Source organism: Dama dama, chromosome 4, assembly GCF_033118175.1.
Source record: "Dama dama isolate Ldn47 chromosome 4, ASM3311817v1, whole genome shotgun sequence".
Classification (NCBI taxonomy): domain Eukaryota; kingdom Metazoa; phylum Chordata; class Mammalia; order Artiodactyla; family Cervidae; genus Dama; species Dama dama.
Genome location: NC_083684.1, coordinates 70,009,668 through 70,028,018, shown reverse-complemented (window position 1 = coordinate 70,028,018; position 18,351 = coordinate 70,009,668). Strand labels below are relative to the sequence as shown.

At 60.6% G+C, this 18,351-nt stretch overlaps 2 protein-coding genes across 2 annotated transcripts; one reads left to right on the top strand and one right to left on the bottom strand.

The window, feature by feature from the left end:
• Positions 1 to 11: 11 nt before the first annotated feature.
• On the bottom strand, positions 12 to 6,400 carry TFPT (TCF3 fusion partner). Its single transcript, XM_061140363.1, has 6 exons — positions 6,005 to 6,400; positions 5,299 to 5,557; positions 1,954 to 2,024; positions 844 to 913; positions 558 to 770; positions 12 to 161 (listed from the first exon to the last, which is right to left on the bottom strand). The coding sequence occupies exons 1-6, from the start codon at positions 6,025 to 6,027 to the stop codon at positions 42 to 44; spliced, it is 756 nt and encodes a 251-aa protein (XP_060996346.1). The 5' UTR covers positions 6,028 to 6,400; the 3' UTR covers positions 12 to 41.
• A 54-nt stretch (positions 6,401 to 6,454) lies between these two features.
• Positions 6,455 to 16,898, top strand: PRPF31 (pre-mRNA processing factor 31). Its single transcript, XM_061140362.1, has 14 exons — positions 6,455 to 6,581; positions 8,396 to 8,580; positions 8,672 to 8,732; positions 9,185 to 9,268; positions 9,854 to 9,951; positions 10,530 to 10,636; positions 11,399 to 11,568; positions 12,278 to 12,435; positions 12,824 to 12,913; positions 14,611 to 14,738; positions 14,822 to 14,894; positions 15,347 to 15,475; positions 15,559 to 15,657; positions 16,498 to 16,898. The coding sequence occupies exons 2-14, from the start codon at positions 8,404 to 8,406 to the stop codon at positions 16,621 to 16,623; spliced, it is 1,500 nt and encodes a 499-aa protein (XP_060996345.1). The 5' UTR covers positions 6,455 to 6,581; positions 8,396 to 8,403; the 3' UTR covers positions 16,624 to 16,898.
• Positions 16,899 to 18,351: the final 1,453 nt, after the last annotated feature.

Here is an 18,351-nt window from a genome sequence, read left to right as displayed (position 1 = left end):
AGTGGCCAAGGTGAGAGTGGGGGCTGGTTTATTGGGGGGAGTCAGTCAAAGGGGGGGCTGGCTAGGGTGGGGTAGGGCAACAGCTTGTCTGGCCCCCGGGAAACCCAGCTTGAGTCGAGGGCCTCATCCGCTTCAAAGCCGAAGTCTTCCTCGACCTTGATCTGGGGGAGACAGAGAGGGGCATGAGGAGGCCCTGGCCCGACGGCCCCACCAGAGATCCCCAGAGCTGCCGCCCCCACCCGCCAGCTCTCCCTCCTCTGCTGCCAGCCCGGGTATCTTCCCTTCTCCCCAGAACCTCCTCCAGGTCTTCCTTCTCCACCCCGCTTGGCATTTTCCAGCTCTTTCTCCTTCCCAGGCCAGCCTCACCCCTCTCCCCCGCCTTGCAAGGCCCTCTCTCCCTGGCCTCTCCCCACTCCCCTGTTCCCCTGGGCCGCGCCTCTCCTCTCCTCTCCCCTGCGCCCCTCTCCCTTCCCCTCCCCCCGCGCCCCTCTCCTTTCCTCTCCCCTGCACCCCTCTCCCTTCCCCTGCGCCCTTCTCCCTTCCCGCCCCCCCCTCACCGGGGCCAGTTCCGGGGTCAGCGCAGCCCCCACTCGCCGGCCGTCACGTGGTGTGCGCCGCCTCTTCCTTCCGCTGGGCCCCTCACCAGGGGCTGGGCTGCCTGGCTCCGGGGGCACGGGCGTCCTTCTAGGTGGAGACAGCCCCTCTTTCTCTGGAGGCTCGTTCTCGGCATTGCCGGGGGTGGGGGCATCTGTGCCCTGGCTGCCCTCGTCCTGGCAGACGGAAGGGGGGCAGGTGAAGGCCGTGTCCCGGGCTCCGAGCCCCCTGCCCGCGACCCCAGCTCACCTCCAGCACGATGGTGAACTGGCTGGAGCGGTAGTCATCGCCGTAGGAGTCCAGTACTCTCATGAGGAACCTGCAGAGAAGCCGCCGGGGCAGGGGGCAGCTTTACCTTCCACCCGGCGGGCGGGAAGGGGCTGCAGCCCAGCTCTGACTCTGAAGGTCTGAGACACCTGGGTGCCCAGCCCTCGAGCAGCCAGTGGACTCAGGGCAGGACGGGGGCCTCTGCACCTCAGCTCCTGCTCTGGAAACCAGGGTGACCCCCACAACGGGGCGGCCTGATGGCGCCACAGGCCCCGGTGGGGTGTCGGCTCACTGACTGGTCACACGTACACTGTCATTTTCATTGGTAGCTGAGAGGCGGGCCCAGGACCCTCGCTCATGACCCTGCCTTCTCTTCTTTTCCTGCTCCCTGCTCCCAAAAGCTTTTTGGTTTTCTGTCTCTGCTGAGCTCTGATCAGATGGTCCCCATAAGCCAGTGCCTGGGCGGAGCCTCTTCCACGCACGACCTCGCCTTCTCCCAGCACATGCCAGCTGCTCTGGGGGCTGTCCGCTAAGGAAGCCGCGGGCCACCTGTCCTCTCCTCGGGTACCTGGCATGTGGTGAGAGTGACTGACGTGCAGAAATGGTCAATTCTGGTTACTTTTATTTAGTTGGGATGAAAGTCGGAACCAAGTGGTACCAAGCATGTGAAATGAGACTCGTGGGACCGAGGGAGTGAATTTCTAATTTCACTTCTTAATGAACCAACTTGGTGGTTGGTTACCGCTAAGCACGCGCCGAGGAACTCTTTCGACTTCAGGTGAATAAATTTGAAGAGTGCATGCCCTGAGGGCTCCCATTTGATCCTCAGCAGCCCTGTGATCCAATGTGATCCATTGCCCTGCCTTGATGGCAGCCTGGCGCTCAAGAGAGGGGGTGTGGCTGGCCTGGAGGCACCCAGCGGAGCAGGGCTCAAGGCTGGGTCTGTGACCCTCGGGCTGGTCTCCTGCACTCCGCCCACCCCATTCACTGGGGGCACACCCACCACCCCAGGCCTGGGACTCAGCTTGCTGCCCAGGCCCCAGATGGTGGGGACAAGGGCTGAGACGTGTGACGCGGGCCGGAGGGGGTTACCTCCGCTCCTGCTGGAGTCTCCGAGTTATTCTCTGCACCTGGTGGAGCCTGTTCAGGACCCGCTCGTTCACCTGCGGGGAGGTGGAGAAAGCACAGGTGAGCTGGGCTCCGAGCACCCAATGCGGTGAGTGGGGCCCCCTGGGCACCAGGGAGACAGGCCGGGGCCTCCAGGGCCCACGTGTGCGCCGCTCCCCCTGCTCACTGCCTCTCCGGTTCCGCTCCTTGTCTGCTGCGCGCACACTTGAGTCCCCTGACACGGGCCGGGCCTGGGGGCATTCAGCGCGCTCCTCCCCAGGTGCCTGTGCAGCTCACTTCCTCCAGGCTGCGCTCAGGCACCGCCCTGAAGGACCAGAGGTTAGGCTCTGCACTTCCGTAGCAGGGGGCAAAGGTTCAATCCCTGGTCAGGGAACTAAAATCCCACGTGCCCTGTGCTGTGGGCAAAAAAAAGAGAAAAACACCTGCGTCAAAGGCTCCCTGCTCAGGCCTCCCCCACTTCCCACACCAGAGCCCCGCCCGCCCGTCCACTCTGCTCAGCTCCGCTTTTCCACCGCCTTCTAGCTTCTGCCTCTACTCAGCGTCCTAACTGTCTCCACCACCAGGACAGAAGCTCCAACGGACTGAGATCTGTGCCCCTGTCCCCAGGGCCTGGAGCAGAGCCTGGCAGGGGGTTGCTCCCTAAACCCTGCCAAGCAGAGGACTTATTCGCAGAGTGATAGAGTGCTTCAAGGACCCCAGACCGGGAGACAGGCTGGAGATTAGGGCAGGAGGTGGCTGCTTTCGGTAGGGCCGTCACAGGAGATGTGTGGACAAGGTGTGAACAAGTGTGTTCTGCTCCTGGGTCAGAAGGACCTGGGTCCGAATACCAGCCTGCCCCCTTCTCAGCTGTGTGACCTTGGGTAAGTTACTTAACCTCTCTGAGCCTCAAGTTTCTGCACTGGTCAAAGAATAATAACGTAACTTATTCCTGGTTGGGGTTGGGCTAAGAGCAGAGGCTCAAATGCAGCTCCGTTTGAGCAAATGGTGAGTCTCTTTGGAACCCAGCATCCAGCTGTTAAACAGAGCTCGGGATACCTGCTGCTACTTGGGGGGAGGGCGGGGGGCCGTGGCTGAAAGTTCCCTGCCTGGCACAGAGTGGGTGCTCTCGGGAGAGTGCTCACTGTGCCAGCGCCACCCTTGCACTGAAAGACTCTGTGAACGGGACACGAGGAGCCTTGAAATCACTGGGGGAGAAAAGAGAGACGCGTGGTCGCGGAGGGAAGAGAGGTTGAGGGGAGCTGAAGGTTGGAGTGGAGCAGAAGCCTCCTGGTGAAAAATATTCCCAGGTGGCCCAGCAGTCAAGAACCCGCCTGCCAATGCAGGAGACGTGGGTTCAATCCCCGGGTTGGGAAGATCCCCTGGAGGACGGCACGGCAATCCACTCCAGTATTCTGCCTGGAGAATCCCATGGACAGAGGAGCCTGGTGGGCTACAGCCCATGGACACGACTGAGCAACTAAACAACAATAATAAAAATAAGTGGATCTGGTTTATATATAATATGTATACTTATATGAGGTATTATGTATACTTGTATTAGGGCTTCCCTGGTGGCTCAGCTGGTAAAGAATCTGCCTGCAATGTGGGAGACCTGGGTTGGACCCCTGGGTTGGGTAGACCCCCTGAAGAAGGGAAAGGCTACTCACTCCAGTGTTCTGGCCTAGAGAATTCCATGGACCATATAGTCCATGGGGTTGCAAAGAGTCGGAGATGACTGAGCAACTTTCACTCACTCACTTGTACTTACCTTACCGACTTCCTATCTATACACAGACATAAAACCATATTACAAAGAGTACTTCTGGGAACGTCTGGTAACTGTCGGTGGGGCGCATTTGTCTTGCGTGTCTGCTAGGTATTTATGGAGGACTGGGACTGCTGGCCACAGGGTACGCGTAGGTTCACCGTTCGTGCACTTTAGGGGAATGTATATAATATCCAGAGCTGACTGTGCTCCAAGCACTGCCACTGGTCCTGCTGCCCTCAGCCTGGCCTTCAAATCCCCTCCCCAACATCCCCGTCAAACCAAATGGCTCTCCAGTCCTGAGCAAGCCCTGTGCCATGTGACGTCCCGAACGTACTTCTCCTGCTTACCCTAAGCCTCGGCTCAAACCTCGCTCCCCTGTTAGTTCTCTGTCATCCCTGCCTCTTCCTCTCCTCTGCTCCTACCCGAGTGCAGGCCGCCTCCTCGCCTGCCTGGGCCACTACACTAGCTGCCCCCCTCTTCCGGAACTCACCCAACACCACTGTCGTGGGCTGGATTTTTGTTGTTTAATCGCTAAGTCGTGTCCGACTCTTTGTCCCCAAAACATGGTGTGTGGGAGTCCTAACTCTCAGGACCTCAGAATGTGGACCTTATTTGGACAAAGGCTTTTCACAAAGTAATCAGGCTAAGTAATGAGGCAATTACAGACGGGGTCCTAATCCAATATGGCAGGGACACCCCCCCTCCCCCCCCCACAGCACAGGAAGAATGCCATATGATGCTGAAAGCCGAGATCTGCAAGCCAAGCAACACGAAAGATCCCCAGCAAGCCACTGGAAGCCAGGGAGGGTGCCCAGAACAGATCAGGTTCTCCCTCACAGTGCTCAGGGTGAAGCACTGCTGCTGACACCTTGAGCCCAGACTTCTAGTCTCCAGACCCTGTGACAGTACCTTTCTGTCACTGAGCCACCGTTTGTGGTTCTTGATACAGCACCCCTAGGAAATGAGTCCAACCAAAGACAGAGAGTCTTTCAAACACCAGGACCTGACCCTGTTCCTCCCCGATCTGAAAACTTTTGATAGCTCCCTTCATTCTCAAAAAAAAAAAAAAAAAAATCCAAACTTCTTGCTGTCGTGTTCATGGCCTTTCAAGATCTGGACCCGGCTTCCTGCTCCATCCTCATTCTCACCAAGGAGGCTAATGCAGTGATTCAGCGGAAAGAACCTGAGTCTTGGCAAAGGCTGTGGGGATGGAGGAGAGGAAGCTGAGAGAGATAGGGGAGGCAGAACGGACAGGACCTGAGCAAATGATGTCAGGGGTGTGAGATCTGAAAAGTCAGATCAATGGGGAGCCACGGAGGCTCCTGTGAGACAGCAGTGAGCTGCTCTGGGTTGTCAAATGAAGCTCCTAGAGGAGACAGCCCTCCGAGGTGCCTTGCAGGGTGCCCAGACACACACTAGGTGCTAAATAAATGAATGAATGAATAGACGGAAGGTTCATTCTCCCGGGCAAGGAAGGCTGGGCACCTAGACAGGCAGACACTGGGAAGGATTACTAACTCAGGCCAGAGGAGCCCCAAACGGGGGGATCCACACTCACCTACCTGCTCGATCTCCCGGCAGCGCCGACCCAGCGCCTGGTACTTCCTGCGATTTAGTTCCCGCTGGCGCCGCCGACGGCCCCGGGCTGCCTCTTCCTCTTCATCTCGCTCCCGGAGCCCGGAGCCGCCCAGACCCCCGGACACAAACTCCACTTCGGTCTCAAGCTCGCTCTCCAGGATGTGACCACCGAAGAGCGGAGGCAGCGCCAACTCCGAGCCTGGCGGCGCCGAGAACTCCTCGAAGCCCACGGCTGCCATAGTCCTGTAAGGTCGGGGTGGGGCTCAGGGACCCCGACGCCCCGGCTCCTAGTCCCTCCTCGTTGAGGTCTAGGAAGGAGTCCAGGCCCCCAGCCCACCCCTTCCCAGGATCCAGGAGTCCAGGCCCCCAGCCCACCCCTTCCCAGGATCCAGGAGTCCAGGCCCCTAGCCCACCCCTTCCTAGGATCCACATCTCTTCACCGGACTGCTCAAGCCGCAACCCCTCACCCAGACCCAGGAGTCCCGGCCTCCGACCTCCCCGACCCTCAGACCCGGGCGTCTAAACCCGCAGCCTTCTGCCTCAGGATGCTTGAGTACGGACCCCAGTCCCTGAAGAGTCCTAAGATAAAGCAACCGCAGGAACTGCAGCGCCGCGTCAGTCCTCAGCGCAGACTGCTATCATGCAGCACAACGTCTTTTGCGATTCGAAGTTTTCCTCAAAATCACTCACCCCTCTCTCTGCTCCAGTTCCATCTCTCCTGCTCGGGGAGCCCCAGGCCCCAGAACTTCCAACCTCGGCAATCTCCGTAGGTTAAGTGGTCCGCAAAACTACCCGTTCCGTCAGGCTACGCGGCCCCAACATCCAGGACTCTGCCGCCAAGCCTTCTGGGAGCGGTAGTTTCCTATTTCCGGTTCCGCTCCGTAACCCCTCCAACTCCACCCCGACTCCTGGCTTATACTAAGGCTTGTTTTCTCGTTGAACGCCTCTACCGTTCGTCCCAGTTGCCCTTTATTCTTATCGTGACACCCTGTCGCGAGACTGCGGCAAGTCTCCGTTTATCGGGCTCAGTCCACAGCGGGCCACGAGCTGGATAAGGCGCCTCTCCTCTCCCCGCTCACCCCTTTTCCGCCTAGCGTCAGGTGCTAATAAAGTTGTTGTTCCAAACGCTCCCGGAAAGACGCGGGGCGGGAGCCAATCAGAGCGCAGCTTTGCGTCGACGAAGGCGCGAGGGTGAGACGTCATCAGTGAGCGTCGACCGCTGTTGGGAAGCTATCTTCCTAGAAACCGTGGTGTGAGGAGGGAAGAGGTGAGCGTGATGGAGATGAGGGAAGGGCTGGAGGTCGGATTCCCGGGCCTTCGTAGGCCGACGACCCAAGGGTCTCAGAGCGCCTTCAGGGTTACATCTCTGGGGTGTAGCGGGAGCAAGAAAACCGTTCCTGGGTGTCAGCGCTTTGCATGGTGGTGCCTGGGGAGACAGGCTTAATCAAGTCATCACTTGAATAAGTAATGTGTGACGCGCCTTAGGGTATACACAGGGCGTGTGCTGTATTACCAAACAAGCTATCTACTCTGGAGCCAAGAGGACGAGAACTGAAGGATAAGGAGGTGTTGAGCTGGTAAAAAAAGGGAGGGTATGAAGACCTAAAGCGAGGGGAAGAAGTGGATAAGAGAAAGAAATGTGAGGACTCGTGGGGTATGGGGGATAGGGGCAGGGGCTGAGGCTAGAAAGGTGGGCTGGCGTCAAGCGAGGTCGTGGCACCTACTCCGTGCCAGGTGCTAAGCTGGGCGATACAGTGAACAAAATGGACACGTCCCTGTTTTCATGGAACTTTTAGCTTAATAGGGAAGGTGGACATCAAACAAAATGTTAGAAGTTTAGAGAATTTCAAGTGTTGAAGTAAACAAACTGGTTCACAAGTTGTGCAGCAACAGGATAGGATCCAGTCTCGGAGTCTGGGAAGATCCACGCTGCAAGAAATATTGTTTGTGTCCCTGCGTTAGGAATGAAAAAAATATTCAGAGACTGGAGAAAGAAAACCAGACGTGGTTAGCATAAGGATTTTAGTCACTCATTCCTTCATTTGCCCAATATATTTTGAATACCTACCGTATACTAGACGTTTTGTCAGCATGAAGTGCTAACCACTGGACCGCTGGGAAATTCCCTGAAGTTTTTTTCAAACATTATCTTTTCTTTTTGGAGTATAGTTGGCTGACAGTGTTGTGTTTCTGTTTTATTGGCCAAGCTGCAGGGCATGTGGGGTTTTGGTTCCCTGACCAGGGATCACACTCACTCCCCCTGCAGTGTCAGCTCAGAGTCTTAACCACTGGACTGTCAGTCACTCTTCTCTTTTAGAGATTATGAGAAGATATTCAGTAGAGTTTCCTCTGCTATACAGCGTGTCTTTGTTGGTGACCTATTTTATATATAGTAGCAGCAGCAGCATGTATATGATACATGTGTCTTACTGAAAAAGAACAGGAAGAGGGAGCAGTTTCTTATTTAAAAAAACAAAAGAAAAAGCACTGGGGAGGACAGAGTGAGGGGACTGTACCTTGTAGAATAGTGCTTTGCGTGGGCTTCGCAAAAACAGTCTGTACAGCACCTTGGGGGTGGATGAGGTGCTGCTCCGCCTGCGAGGTGATTGGCCTTCAGGCTCTAGACGTTTTAGGCCCTGCCTGGCTGTCCTGACATCTGAGGAGAGCAGTATTTCAGAATATCTGTTGGTGGGGTGGGGCCTCTGCAATGGGTGGAGGAAAAGGAGGATGTAAGAAGAGGTCGTATCTCCTTAAGAGGACGGGGTGTACCTTTTCCTAAGAAGTCTTAGAGACACTGGTGTGAGGGTGTGTGGTGTCTTGTCCCGTGAAGTGAGGGTGGGAAGGATGAGCTGTGACCAGAGACCACCTGGTTCTGGGAGGCCGCTTCACACGCAGCAGGTGTTTGCTGAGCATCTGTCATGTGCCAGGCACCGTTAGGAGCCGGAGAGTAAAGCAAATGAACGTTCCTTGTCCCTGCGGCGCCTGTGTGCAAGTGGGGTTGATCAAGAAGGACCAGGGCCTTCTGGCCAGGGGAGCCCCCTCCCTGTAGTGAGGGGGAGCCCCGCCCCTGCCTCCCCACAGGCCTCAGGATGTCTCTGGCTGACGAGCTCCTGGCCGACCTCGAGGAGGCGGCAGAAGAGGAGGAGGGAGGAAGCTACGGGGAGGAGGAGGAGGAGCCGGCCATCGAGGATGTGCAGGAGGAGACCCAGCTGGATCTTTCCGGGGACTCGGTCAAGAGCATCGCCAAGCTGTGGGACAGCAAGATGGTGAGCGGAGGTCCCGGGCAGGCCGATGCAGGCAGCAGCCCCCTTTCCCTGGTGGTACCTGGGCTCTGACTCTCCTCTCCTCCCCACACAGTTCGCCGAGATCATGATGAAGATTGAGGAGTACATCAGCAAGCAGGCCAAAGCTTCAGAAGGTGCCTTCTCCCCTCCCACTCGTGACAGTACTGTCGCCGCCGTCGTGATCAGGGCGTGAAGAAACAGGAACAGGCTCGAGGAAGAGCTGCACCAGGGACAGGGAACCATGGGCCAGGCACCCCAGGGTGCAGCTTAGGAAACAGACACAGCGCTGGTTGCCCCAGCCCCGGAGCTTCCAGCCTTTGGGGAGCCCTCAGACATCACTCTGGGGAACACGGCTTTCAGTCCTCAGGGCATGAGGGTTTAGTTCCAGGAGAGATAAGGTCAAATCTAGACTGGCCGGGACAGAAAGACGGGAGGTTTGCAGACATGCAAACCTGTTCCCTAGTTTCCTCTTCAGCCCCTCCGTGCCCCGCTCTAGCCGCATCCCCAGCCTTGCCCAGCTGCGGGACCCGGGAAGGGGTGGGTGCTTAGACACATACCCACACCAGGCTGTTTCTCATCCCCACAGTGATGGGACCAGTGGAGGCGGCCCCTGAGTACCGGGTCATCGTGGACGCCAACAACCTAACAGTGGAGATTGAGAACGAGCTGAGTGAGTCCCGGGAAGGGCAGGCAGAGACAGCCCTGCCCAGTGTCCCCCACAGCCTCTCCCGTCCCCACTGGAGGGCAGGATCCCAGGCCACCTTCCCCGCTGGCCTTTCCCAGGGTCCTGCCCCAAGCCCCTGTGTTAGTTCAGATGTAAATTCACCTACTGAACAGAGTGGTGACATGAGAAGGAAGTGTATTTTTCTCTCATGGGAAAGTCTGGAGCAGCCCAGGCTCTCTGCGTCTTACTGATATGCCACCTGTTTCATGGTACAAAGTGACTGCCCACCTCCAGCCATCACCTTCACATCCCCATCAGCAAAAAAAATCGGGAGAGGAGGAGGAGGGCACATTTTTTTCCTATAAGAGAGTGACCTGGAGGTTGCCCGTGTGACTCGCAATCACGCCTTGTAGACCAGAACTGATCCGCACAGCCGCACCCAGCAGTAGGGGCAGCCTTTGTGCTGTGTGTCTGTGAGCCCAGCTGCCATGAGGGGCTCCCTCACTGCAGGTCGAAGGGCAGATGGGTGCTGGGGGAGCCAGCGGCATCTGCCTGCCCCTCATCGGGCTCCTGCCCGCCCTGTGCCCCCAGACATCATCCATAAGTTCATCCGGGATAAGTACTCAAAGCGATTCCCCGAGCTGGAGTCCCTGGTCCCCAACGCCCTGGATTATATCCGCACGGTCAAGGTGAGCATGGAGGAGGGGCCCCCAGTGACCACGCCTGTTGAGAGCGCCCTGCTCTTGGACCCTCCCGGTCTGAGTTGGGGGGTCACTCAGCTCTGGGCCAGAGACAGGATGGGAACAGGAAACAGAGATTGGGGGAAGCCAAGACCACGAGATGGCAACAGGCCCTGGAGCGTTCAGGGAGAGGGAGGAGGCGAGTGTAAGGAGGTCATCAGGTCAACCTGGTCTCCGAGGCTCCAGGTCTGAGGGGAAGGTCCCCGCGGGAGGGTCAGGCACGTGAAGGTGGGACACCACCCAGCACCCAGGCTCCCCCAAGAGTCGAGCAGATGGGGGTGGGGAGAAGACGCAGTCAGACCTGCACTGGGAGTGGACGCGGCAGCAGGCCTGTGGGGGCAGCCCATCCTCCGCAGGTGGACTGTGTGTGCTTCCGGGTCAGCCCGCCCTGGGCAGACAGTGTGGATGCTTTGAGCCGCAGCGTTGTGGGAACTGGGGGCAGACGGGGGCGGCCACTGTCCCTGCAGGAGAGATTCTAGGGCCTCCTGAGTCCCCGAGCCTCCCCCTCTCACCCTCTCCTCCCCCAGGAGCTGGGCAACAGCCTGGACAAGTGCAAGAACAACGAGAACCTGCAGCAGATCCTGACCAACGCCACCATCATGGTCGTCAGCGTCACCGCCTCCACCACCCAGGGGTGCGTACCCGGCAGTCCACCCGACGGATGACAGTCGCAGGGCCCCTGCGGCACGGGTGTCGGTGTCAGGAGGACCCGTTGCTGCAGTTCCACGTGTTCGCCGAGCACCTCCTGCAAGCTGGGCTCTGGGCTCAGGGTCCCCCCAGAGCCTGTGGTCCCGAGGGGTGTGGCGGAGCACAGGCCTGTAATTAGGAGTGGCGTCCCTCTGGGGTGCTGTCCCCTCATGAGGGGCACGCAGGTCTCCCCCTGCCCCTCAGCGTCTGTGGCAGGCCTGAGAGAAGGGCAGAGGCGTGTCACCCTACAACAGGGCTCTGACCAGACAAGCCGTGAATGGGCAGGTCGACAGCTGCTGGTGACGGTGCTCCTAGGGGAGCAGCTGGACGAGAGCCTGGCTGGTCGCCAAGGCCGAGACCTGCAGGGTCTGGGGAGCTAGGGGGAGGGTTTCGGTAAGAGGAAACATCCGCAAAGAGCCTGGCTGCAGCCTGGCCTGGGCCAGCTTGCCTCCCCCAGGCAGAGAAGTGAAAGCGGAGGACAAGGCCGCAGAGCGGGCCAGCGGGGTGTGCCACCACGGGCTGCTTCCCTGCGGCCCCTGCTTCTAGGCCTCGGGGCTGGCGGGGCTAGTAATCGTCCCGAAGGTGCACATGCATGCACACACACGCGTGCACGCACGCACACACGCAGGAAGGGTGGGGCCCCTCACCACTCAGGAGCCCCGGGGGTTGGGGTCCTTCGGTCTGTCTCAGCCGCACCCCTACCCCGCAGGCAGCAGCTGTCAGAGGAGGAGCTGGAGCGGTTGGAGGAGGCCTGCGACATGGCGCTAGAGCTCAACGCCTCCAAGCACCGCATCTACGAGTACGTGGAGTCGCGGATGTCCTTCATCGCCCCCAACCTCTCCATCATCATCGGGGCCTCCACCGCCGCCAAGATCATGGGTGAGGCCCGGCCCCACACCACGCGACCTCGGGGAGGCCTGTCCCTTTCCTGTGAATCGGGGGATGTTCTACACGTCCCGGATCCTCCTCCCATCAGGGCACCTGCCTCGTGGTTGGGGTCCAGCCTGGGACATCATCTCACCTGGCTCACCTCTGTAATGGCCCTGTCTCCAGACTCTGAGGTGGCGGGGGCTTAGGACTTAAGCGAGTGTATTTGTTGGGGGGACACTTCAGTCCGTGAGGCAGGCGTGTGCAGGGTTGCGGGAAGGATGAACTCCTTTTTCCCCAACTCCCCACCACCTCTGACCTCACATCTTTGGGCAAACCATGTCACGCGCCTAGGATTCCACCCTGGAGACGGGGGCGGGGGGGGGCGGGGGGGAGGTGTTGGCCGCACCTGCAGACACGCTCTCGGAGCCCAGAGGCGGTTCACGCCGGGCCCCCGCGCGGTGACCACCCCGTGAAGCACAGACAGGCCTGCGTGGCTTCCCAGACGCTGGGTCGGGCTCCTGGTTCACCAGTGGCTCACTGGGCGCCCTCCAGCACGTCGCTTCGCCCCTTGGAGCCCTTCTGAAGCCCCCTGAGATGGGACATGTTGATGCTCCCTGGTGGAGGCCCCCTTGGAACTGCGGCCGGAAACTCTTGTGAAGGCGCAGTGCTGGGCAGACACCCCCCACCCCCACTGACGCCCACCCCCCTCCCGCCGCAGGGGTGGCCGGCGGCCTGACCAACCTCTCCAAGATGCCCGCCTGCAACATCATGCTGCTTGGGGCACAGCGCAAGACGCTGTCGGGCTTCTCGTCCACCTCGGTGCTGCCCCACACCGGCTATATCTACCACAGCGACATCGTGCAGTCCCTGCCCCCGGTGAGTGCCCCCCGGGCCCTGGGGTCACTGCTGGCGGCATGCGGCGGGAGCTGGAGGGCGGGCCGCACAGGGGCACACTAGGAGGCCGGAGCCGACAGGCCAGCTTGGAGTTTGTCCGCGCCGCCTACCAGCCGGGCACAGAGCCCGAGCTCTGAGCCTTGGCCTCCCCGTCTGTATGTGGGCGAACTGGACCTGGTTCACCTGCAGACGCGAGAGGAGGAGGAAGAATACACCAGCGGTGATCACTGGTTACTGTAGCGCATCAGTGCAGGCCCACTGCAGTGGAGGTGGAGGCTGCGGGCAGAGAGGGCGGCAAGGCAGCAGTTCTGGGAAGCCTGGGCTCTGACGCTGCTGCCTTGCTCTGACCCGCCTCCCTGTCCTGCCCCAGGATCTGCGGCGGAAAGCAGCCCGGCTGGTGGCCGCCAAGTGCACGCTGGCAGCCCGCGTGGACAGCTTCCACGAGAGCACGGAAGGGAAGGTGAGGGCGGCAGTCGTGTCCGCGTGGTCTGTGGCCTGTAGAGGAGGGCCGTCATCAGAGGACCTCCCGCATGAGCACTCACAGGGTGGGGCGGGGGTGTCTTTGGGTCCCACCCAGGGTGGCGCCCCCTCCCCCACGCTGCCATGACGATGGCCTCACATGCAGTGGCCTAAAGGGACACGGGGTTGCGCTCTTAGGGTCCTGTAGGTCAGAAGCCCACGGGGGTTCCCCGAGCTGAAGCCACGGTGCTGCCCGAGTTTGCTCCTCCGGAGGCTCAAGCTGGGGGAGGGCTGCTCCCCGCTGTTTGCAGCTTGCCAGGGCCACTGTGCCCCCTGCTCGGGGCCCCTGCCTCGTCTTCAGAGCCAGCACAGCCTCTGCACGCTCTCCCTGGCTCTGCCTCTGTCTGCACTTCTCCTCTGACCCTTTAAGACCCCGGTGATCCCACTGGGCCCACACACACCACTAAGCTCTCACTCTCCGTTCCGAGATCCCCAGCCCAGTCACACCTGCAGAGCCCCGCTTGTCAGGTGGTGACGAGCTCACAGGGACCAGGGCCGCTGACACCTTGGGGTCGTGGGGGGAACGTTTTTGCAGCACCGGGGTCTCTCTCTGGACACCTTGGGGCAGGGGAAGTACTTCTCTGCTGCACCAGGGTTTCTCTCTGGACCCCTTGGGGTGGGGGAGGAACTTCTCTGCTGCACCGGGTGTCTCTCTGGACACCTTGGGGCGGGGGAGGAACTTCTCTGCTGCACCGGGGTCTCTCTCTGGACACCTTGGGGCGGGGGAAGTACTTCTCTGCTGCACTGGGGTCTCTCTCTGGATACCTTGGGGCGGGGGAAGTACTTCTCTGCTGCACCGGGGTCTCTCTCTGGACACCTTGGGGCGGGGGAGGAACTTCTCTGCCGCACCGGGGTCTCTCTCTGGACACCTTGGGGTCGGGGAGGAACTTCTTTGCTGCACCGGGTCTGTGTCCTCTGCCAGCACCATCGCTGTGCTGGTATTTATTCCGTCAGCCTGTCTTCCTGGGCAGACCTGTTCTGTGAGAGATGTGTCCATCCCATGCATTTCGGTTTTCCAGGCACCCAGCCTGGCACAACTTTTGGGGGTCTCTGACCACGGGGTATGGCAGCGACCCGCCCAGATGAAAGTCCTACCCCTGTGGCTTCTCCACTCTGACTGGGGGCGGGCAGTGATGGGGAGACCCATGCCGGTCAATGTGCAGGGCGTCCGGGGTGCCGAGTAGAGGCTGGGGGGAGAGGGGGGCATGGAGGTGCTGAGGGAGCTTAGACTGATGAACCTGGAAGGCGGGGAGGGCTGCTCTGAGGAGGTGAGGGTTTAACGTGGACCTGCACACAGGGAGCAGGCAAGTCCCTTGGACGCTGGGGGACGGGGTCTGAAGCAGCAGAACCGTCAGCACCAGGCCGAGGCTAGAGCCCAGCGGGCCCCGGCGGGGGGCAGAGCTGGTGGGACGGGGGGGGGGGGGGGGGGGGGTCATGTCAAGCCTGTGCGCCTTGGGGAGAGCCTGGCTCCTCAGAGGAGCTGACGGGGGCCGATTGGGGTCCTTCCTGAAGGAAGAGCCCGGCAGGATTCTCGGGTGCGACGGTCTCCAGGGCGTCCCCCTTACCGGAGGGGAGCTGGGGCGGGGGGCAGGCCAGGCCCATGGGAGCCGCTGCCAGACCCCAGCCCGCCTTCCCCAGGTGGGCTACGAGCTGAAGGACGAGATCGAGCGCAAGTTCGACAAGTGGCAGGAGCCGCCGCCCGTGAAGCAGGTGAAGCCGCTGCCGGCGCCCCTTGACGGGCAGCGCAAGAAGCGAGGCGGCCGCAGGTGGGGGCCCGGGGACCAGCGGGGCGGGGCGGGGCGGGGACCATCCGGGCGGGGAGGCTGACAGAGATCCTGCCCCGCCCCAGGTACCGCAAGATGAAGGAGCGGCTGGGGCTGACAGAGATCCGGAAGCAGGCCAACCGAATGAGCTTCGGAGAGGTCACACCCCCCTACCTCGTGCCCCCCGACCCCCTCCTCTCCTGTGGCCATGGCAGCACCTCAGCCTCTTTCCTGGTCCCCTGGCCTCCACTCTCTCCCAGCCCCAGAGGGATCTCCATGACAGCACAGGCCCCCAGGCTCACCTCCCCCCACCGCCGTGCTGTCCAGGCCTTCCCAGACCCCACTCCTGCCAGGCCCTTGCTACCCGAGCATCACCCCGCTGGTCCTGCCAGAACTAGCTCACGTGTCCTCAGTGAAAACTGTTTCGGTTCTTCACACAGCACAGACACACACACATTCTCTCTCAACTCAAGCAGTAGTAACAGGACCCGTGCTCCTCACCGGGGCCCCAGCAAGGCTCACTTCACTCGGGACCCAGGCGGTCACTGATGGGATGGAGCCCTGGGCCGACTGAGCGGCGGCTGACACTTGGATGTCTCCCCTCCCACCAGATCGAGGAGGACGCCTACCAGGAGGACCTGGGCTTTAGCCTGGGCCACCTGGGCAAGTCGGGCAGCGGGCGGGTGCGGCAGACACAGGTGAACGAGGCCACCAAAGCCAGGATCTCCAAGACGCTGCAGGTTCGGGCTAGGCCCCGGGGATGGGGGCAGGCCTGGGCATGCAGACGCAGGCCACAGCCCTGAGTGCCCTGCCCTCCTTGTAGCGGACCCTGCAGAAGCAGAGCGTGGTGTACGGTGGGAAGTCCACCATCCGCGACCGCTCGTCGGGAACTGCGTCCAGCGTGGCCTTCACTCCACTCCAGGTACCGGCCCTCTGGAGGCAGGAGGTCCGGGGAGAGCCGTGTTCCCCATCCTGGGCTTCTTCCTTACCTGTGCCTGTCTTCGGGGCTGCCATGGGCTTGGGGGGGGGCTCCAAAGAAGCCCCCGAGGTTGTGTCTGGGTTCCCAGCACACGGCGAGGTTCGCAGGGACCGCTGAGTCTCTGTGGCCCCAAGCAGGCCCAGCTGCTCCCACCCCTGAGGAATGCCTGCTGCAGTCCAGGGGCACTGTCGTAGGCGCTGAGATAGGCAAACACACACGGGAGTTTTGCCCTTTTGGAGTTTATCTCAGGGTCAAACAAGTAAGATACAGTGTGTCCGGAGGTGGGAGGTGCTGGGGACTGAGAGGACCAAAGGAGACGGCGCCTCTGGGACAGCCTCAGTGAGGTGGGAATCTCTGGGTGTAAGACATCTGGATCAACGCCGGCCACGTGTCAGACCCCCAGAGCTGGCTGTTAAATCCTCGCTGGGGCTGGTGCAGTTCGTGCTGGGACTGCAGGCAAACCTCTTACTTCAGGGACTCAGTTTCCTCATTCAGGAACCGAACGGGATCAGCCTTTCTCAAATGGTGTTTTTAAAATCGCCTGGGGAACTTGTTACAAATTCAGGGATCCAGGTCCTCCCTGCTCCCCTCACCCCCAGAACCACAGAGGATCTCCCAGGGTGGGGGAGACTTGGAGGCTGGCACACCCTCCACATGCTTGCCCAGAACCTCAGGCCCATCAGGAAGGGTCGTGGGCCCCTGACACGCCACGATTCCCTCACGGGGAGGCTGTTAAAGACCAGGCCGTCTCCCCACCCCGCCCTGTGTCCCTCCCCTGCCCAGGGCCTGGAGATTGTGAACCCACAGGCAGCGGAGAAGAAGGTGGCGGAGGCCAGCCAGAAGTACTTCTCCAGCATGGCCGAGTTCCTCAAGGTCAAGGGCGAGAAGAGCGGCATCACGTCCACCTGAGGGGGGCACCCGGCCGTCGCTGGCCGGAGGGACACGGGGCCCCCCTCTCTGAGGGGGTCGGGGTCTGCAGGGGCTGGGGGTGCTGGCAGGGAGAGGCACCCAGGCCAGCCACTGTGGCGTGATGGCCAGGAGGCCTGGGAGGAGCCCGGCCCCCCGCGCGGAGCTCGCCGCCCCCTCCACAGACACACAGCCAGGCTTCATCACGTGTCGTCTTTATTCTAACTGGGAAAGGAGGTACCTTTGGAATGGATGTAATTAAAAGCACATCATCAGGATCCAGTCTTGGCGAGTGAGCGTTTGTCAGCCCCCTGGGTGGCTGAGGAGTCAGCGCCCTGGGGTATGGGGAACAGAGCTCGGGCCCCACAGGACCCAGGTCCACCCCTGGGCCTGTCACCTCCTCCTCGTGAAGTTCCGGGGCGAGGAGCACCCTCTCCATCTCCAGGCCCCTTCGAGAACCCCGCTCATTCCAAGGCCCCAGCTTCCAGCACAGGCCACCTGGCTGCTCGTGGCATCTTGGGCGGTTGTTCCACCTTCCAGGCCTCCCCACTGACATCACCAGGCGCACACGTGAGGACAGAAGGATGCTCAGGAAGCACTGAGCACCAGGCTCACCCTCAGGGCCCCGTGACAGGGGCACTGCTATTACTCCAGTGTTGGCTGAGGACTTCCCGCTCCCACCCTGGTGCGCCAAGCCCTGCCCGTGCGGGGCAGACAGGTGCCCTGCCCTGGGGTGGGGGGGGACCCAGCACTACGAGAGCACCTGCCAGGTTAGGGGAGTGCTGTGCCTCCAGGGGCCACCTGCTCTGGGCTGGGAGCTGGCTTCAGAGCTACTTGCTGACCTGCGAGGTCAGCCATCCTCAGCTACACTGGAGGAGCAGCCCCGCTGGAAGCCAGGCCTCTCCAGCTCACAGTTTCTCTCTGGGTCTCTCCCCAGCTCATGGGGTCCTGGCTGAAACCTCTCTCCATGGGACTCCCCCGTCACCACTCAGGGCTCTGTGTGTCTCTGGACCCCAGTCTGCCCCTCGTCCCAGGGCCACTCTCTTTCCCTCCCTCACGTGAGAGAGTCTGCACACCTGGGAGGTTCTTTCCAAAGGTCAGATAACCCCAGGCCACAGAACTGTCTTCCCAGACTTACCCTGGAACTGTGTAGATCAGCCTTGCTTGAAAGTGACGACCTTTGCTGACCTCTGCCTGTGGGTGTGCCAGGGAAAAGCCACCTGTCAGAGTCCCCGTCCCCCGCTGGCCAGACTGAACTGTTGAACCAGTGGATGGGGGCATGGAGGTGCGAGTCTCAAGAAGGAATCTAAGTCACCCGACAGTGCTGCATCCTCTTAGAACAGTTTCTCCAAGTTCAGTATGTTTCAGGATCAGCTGGAAGGAAAGTTTGATTCAGTCGGTCTATGTGTACCTGTGTGTTTTTAGTCTTTCAGTCATGTCCGACTCTTTGTGACCCCATAGGCTGTAGCCCCCCAGACTCCTCTGTCCATGGGATTTCCCAGAAGAGAATACTGGAGTGGGTGACCATCCCCTTTGCCAGGGGATCTTCCCCACCCGGGGATCGAACCTGCGTCTCCTGCACTGGCAGAGGATTCTTTCTTGCTGATCCACCAGGGAAACACATAGTTAGTCTGTGGTGGGGCTCAGACACATGACTAAACTTCGCAGGTGGTGTTTGTTGCTGCTGATGCCGGGACTCACTTTGAAAACTACTGCTCTAGAAAGTTCTCT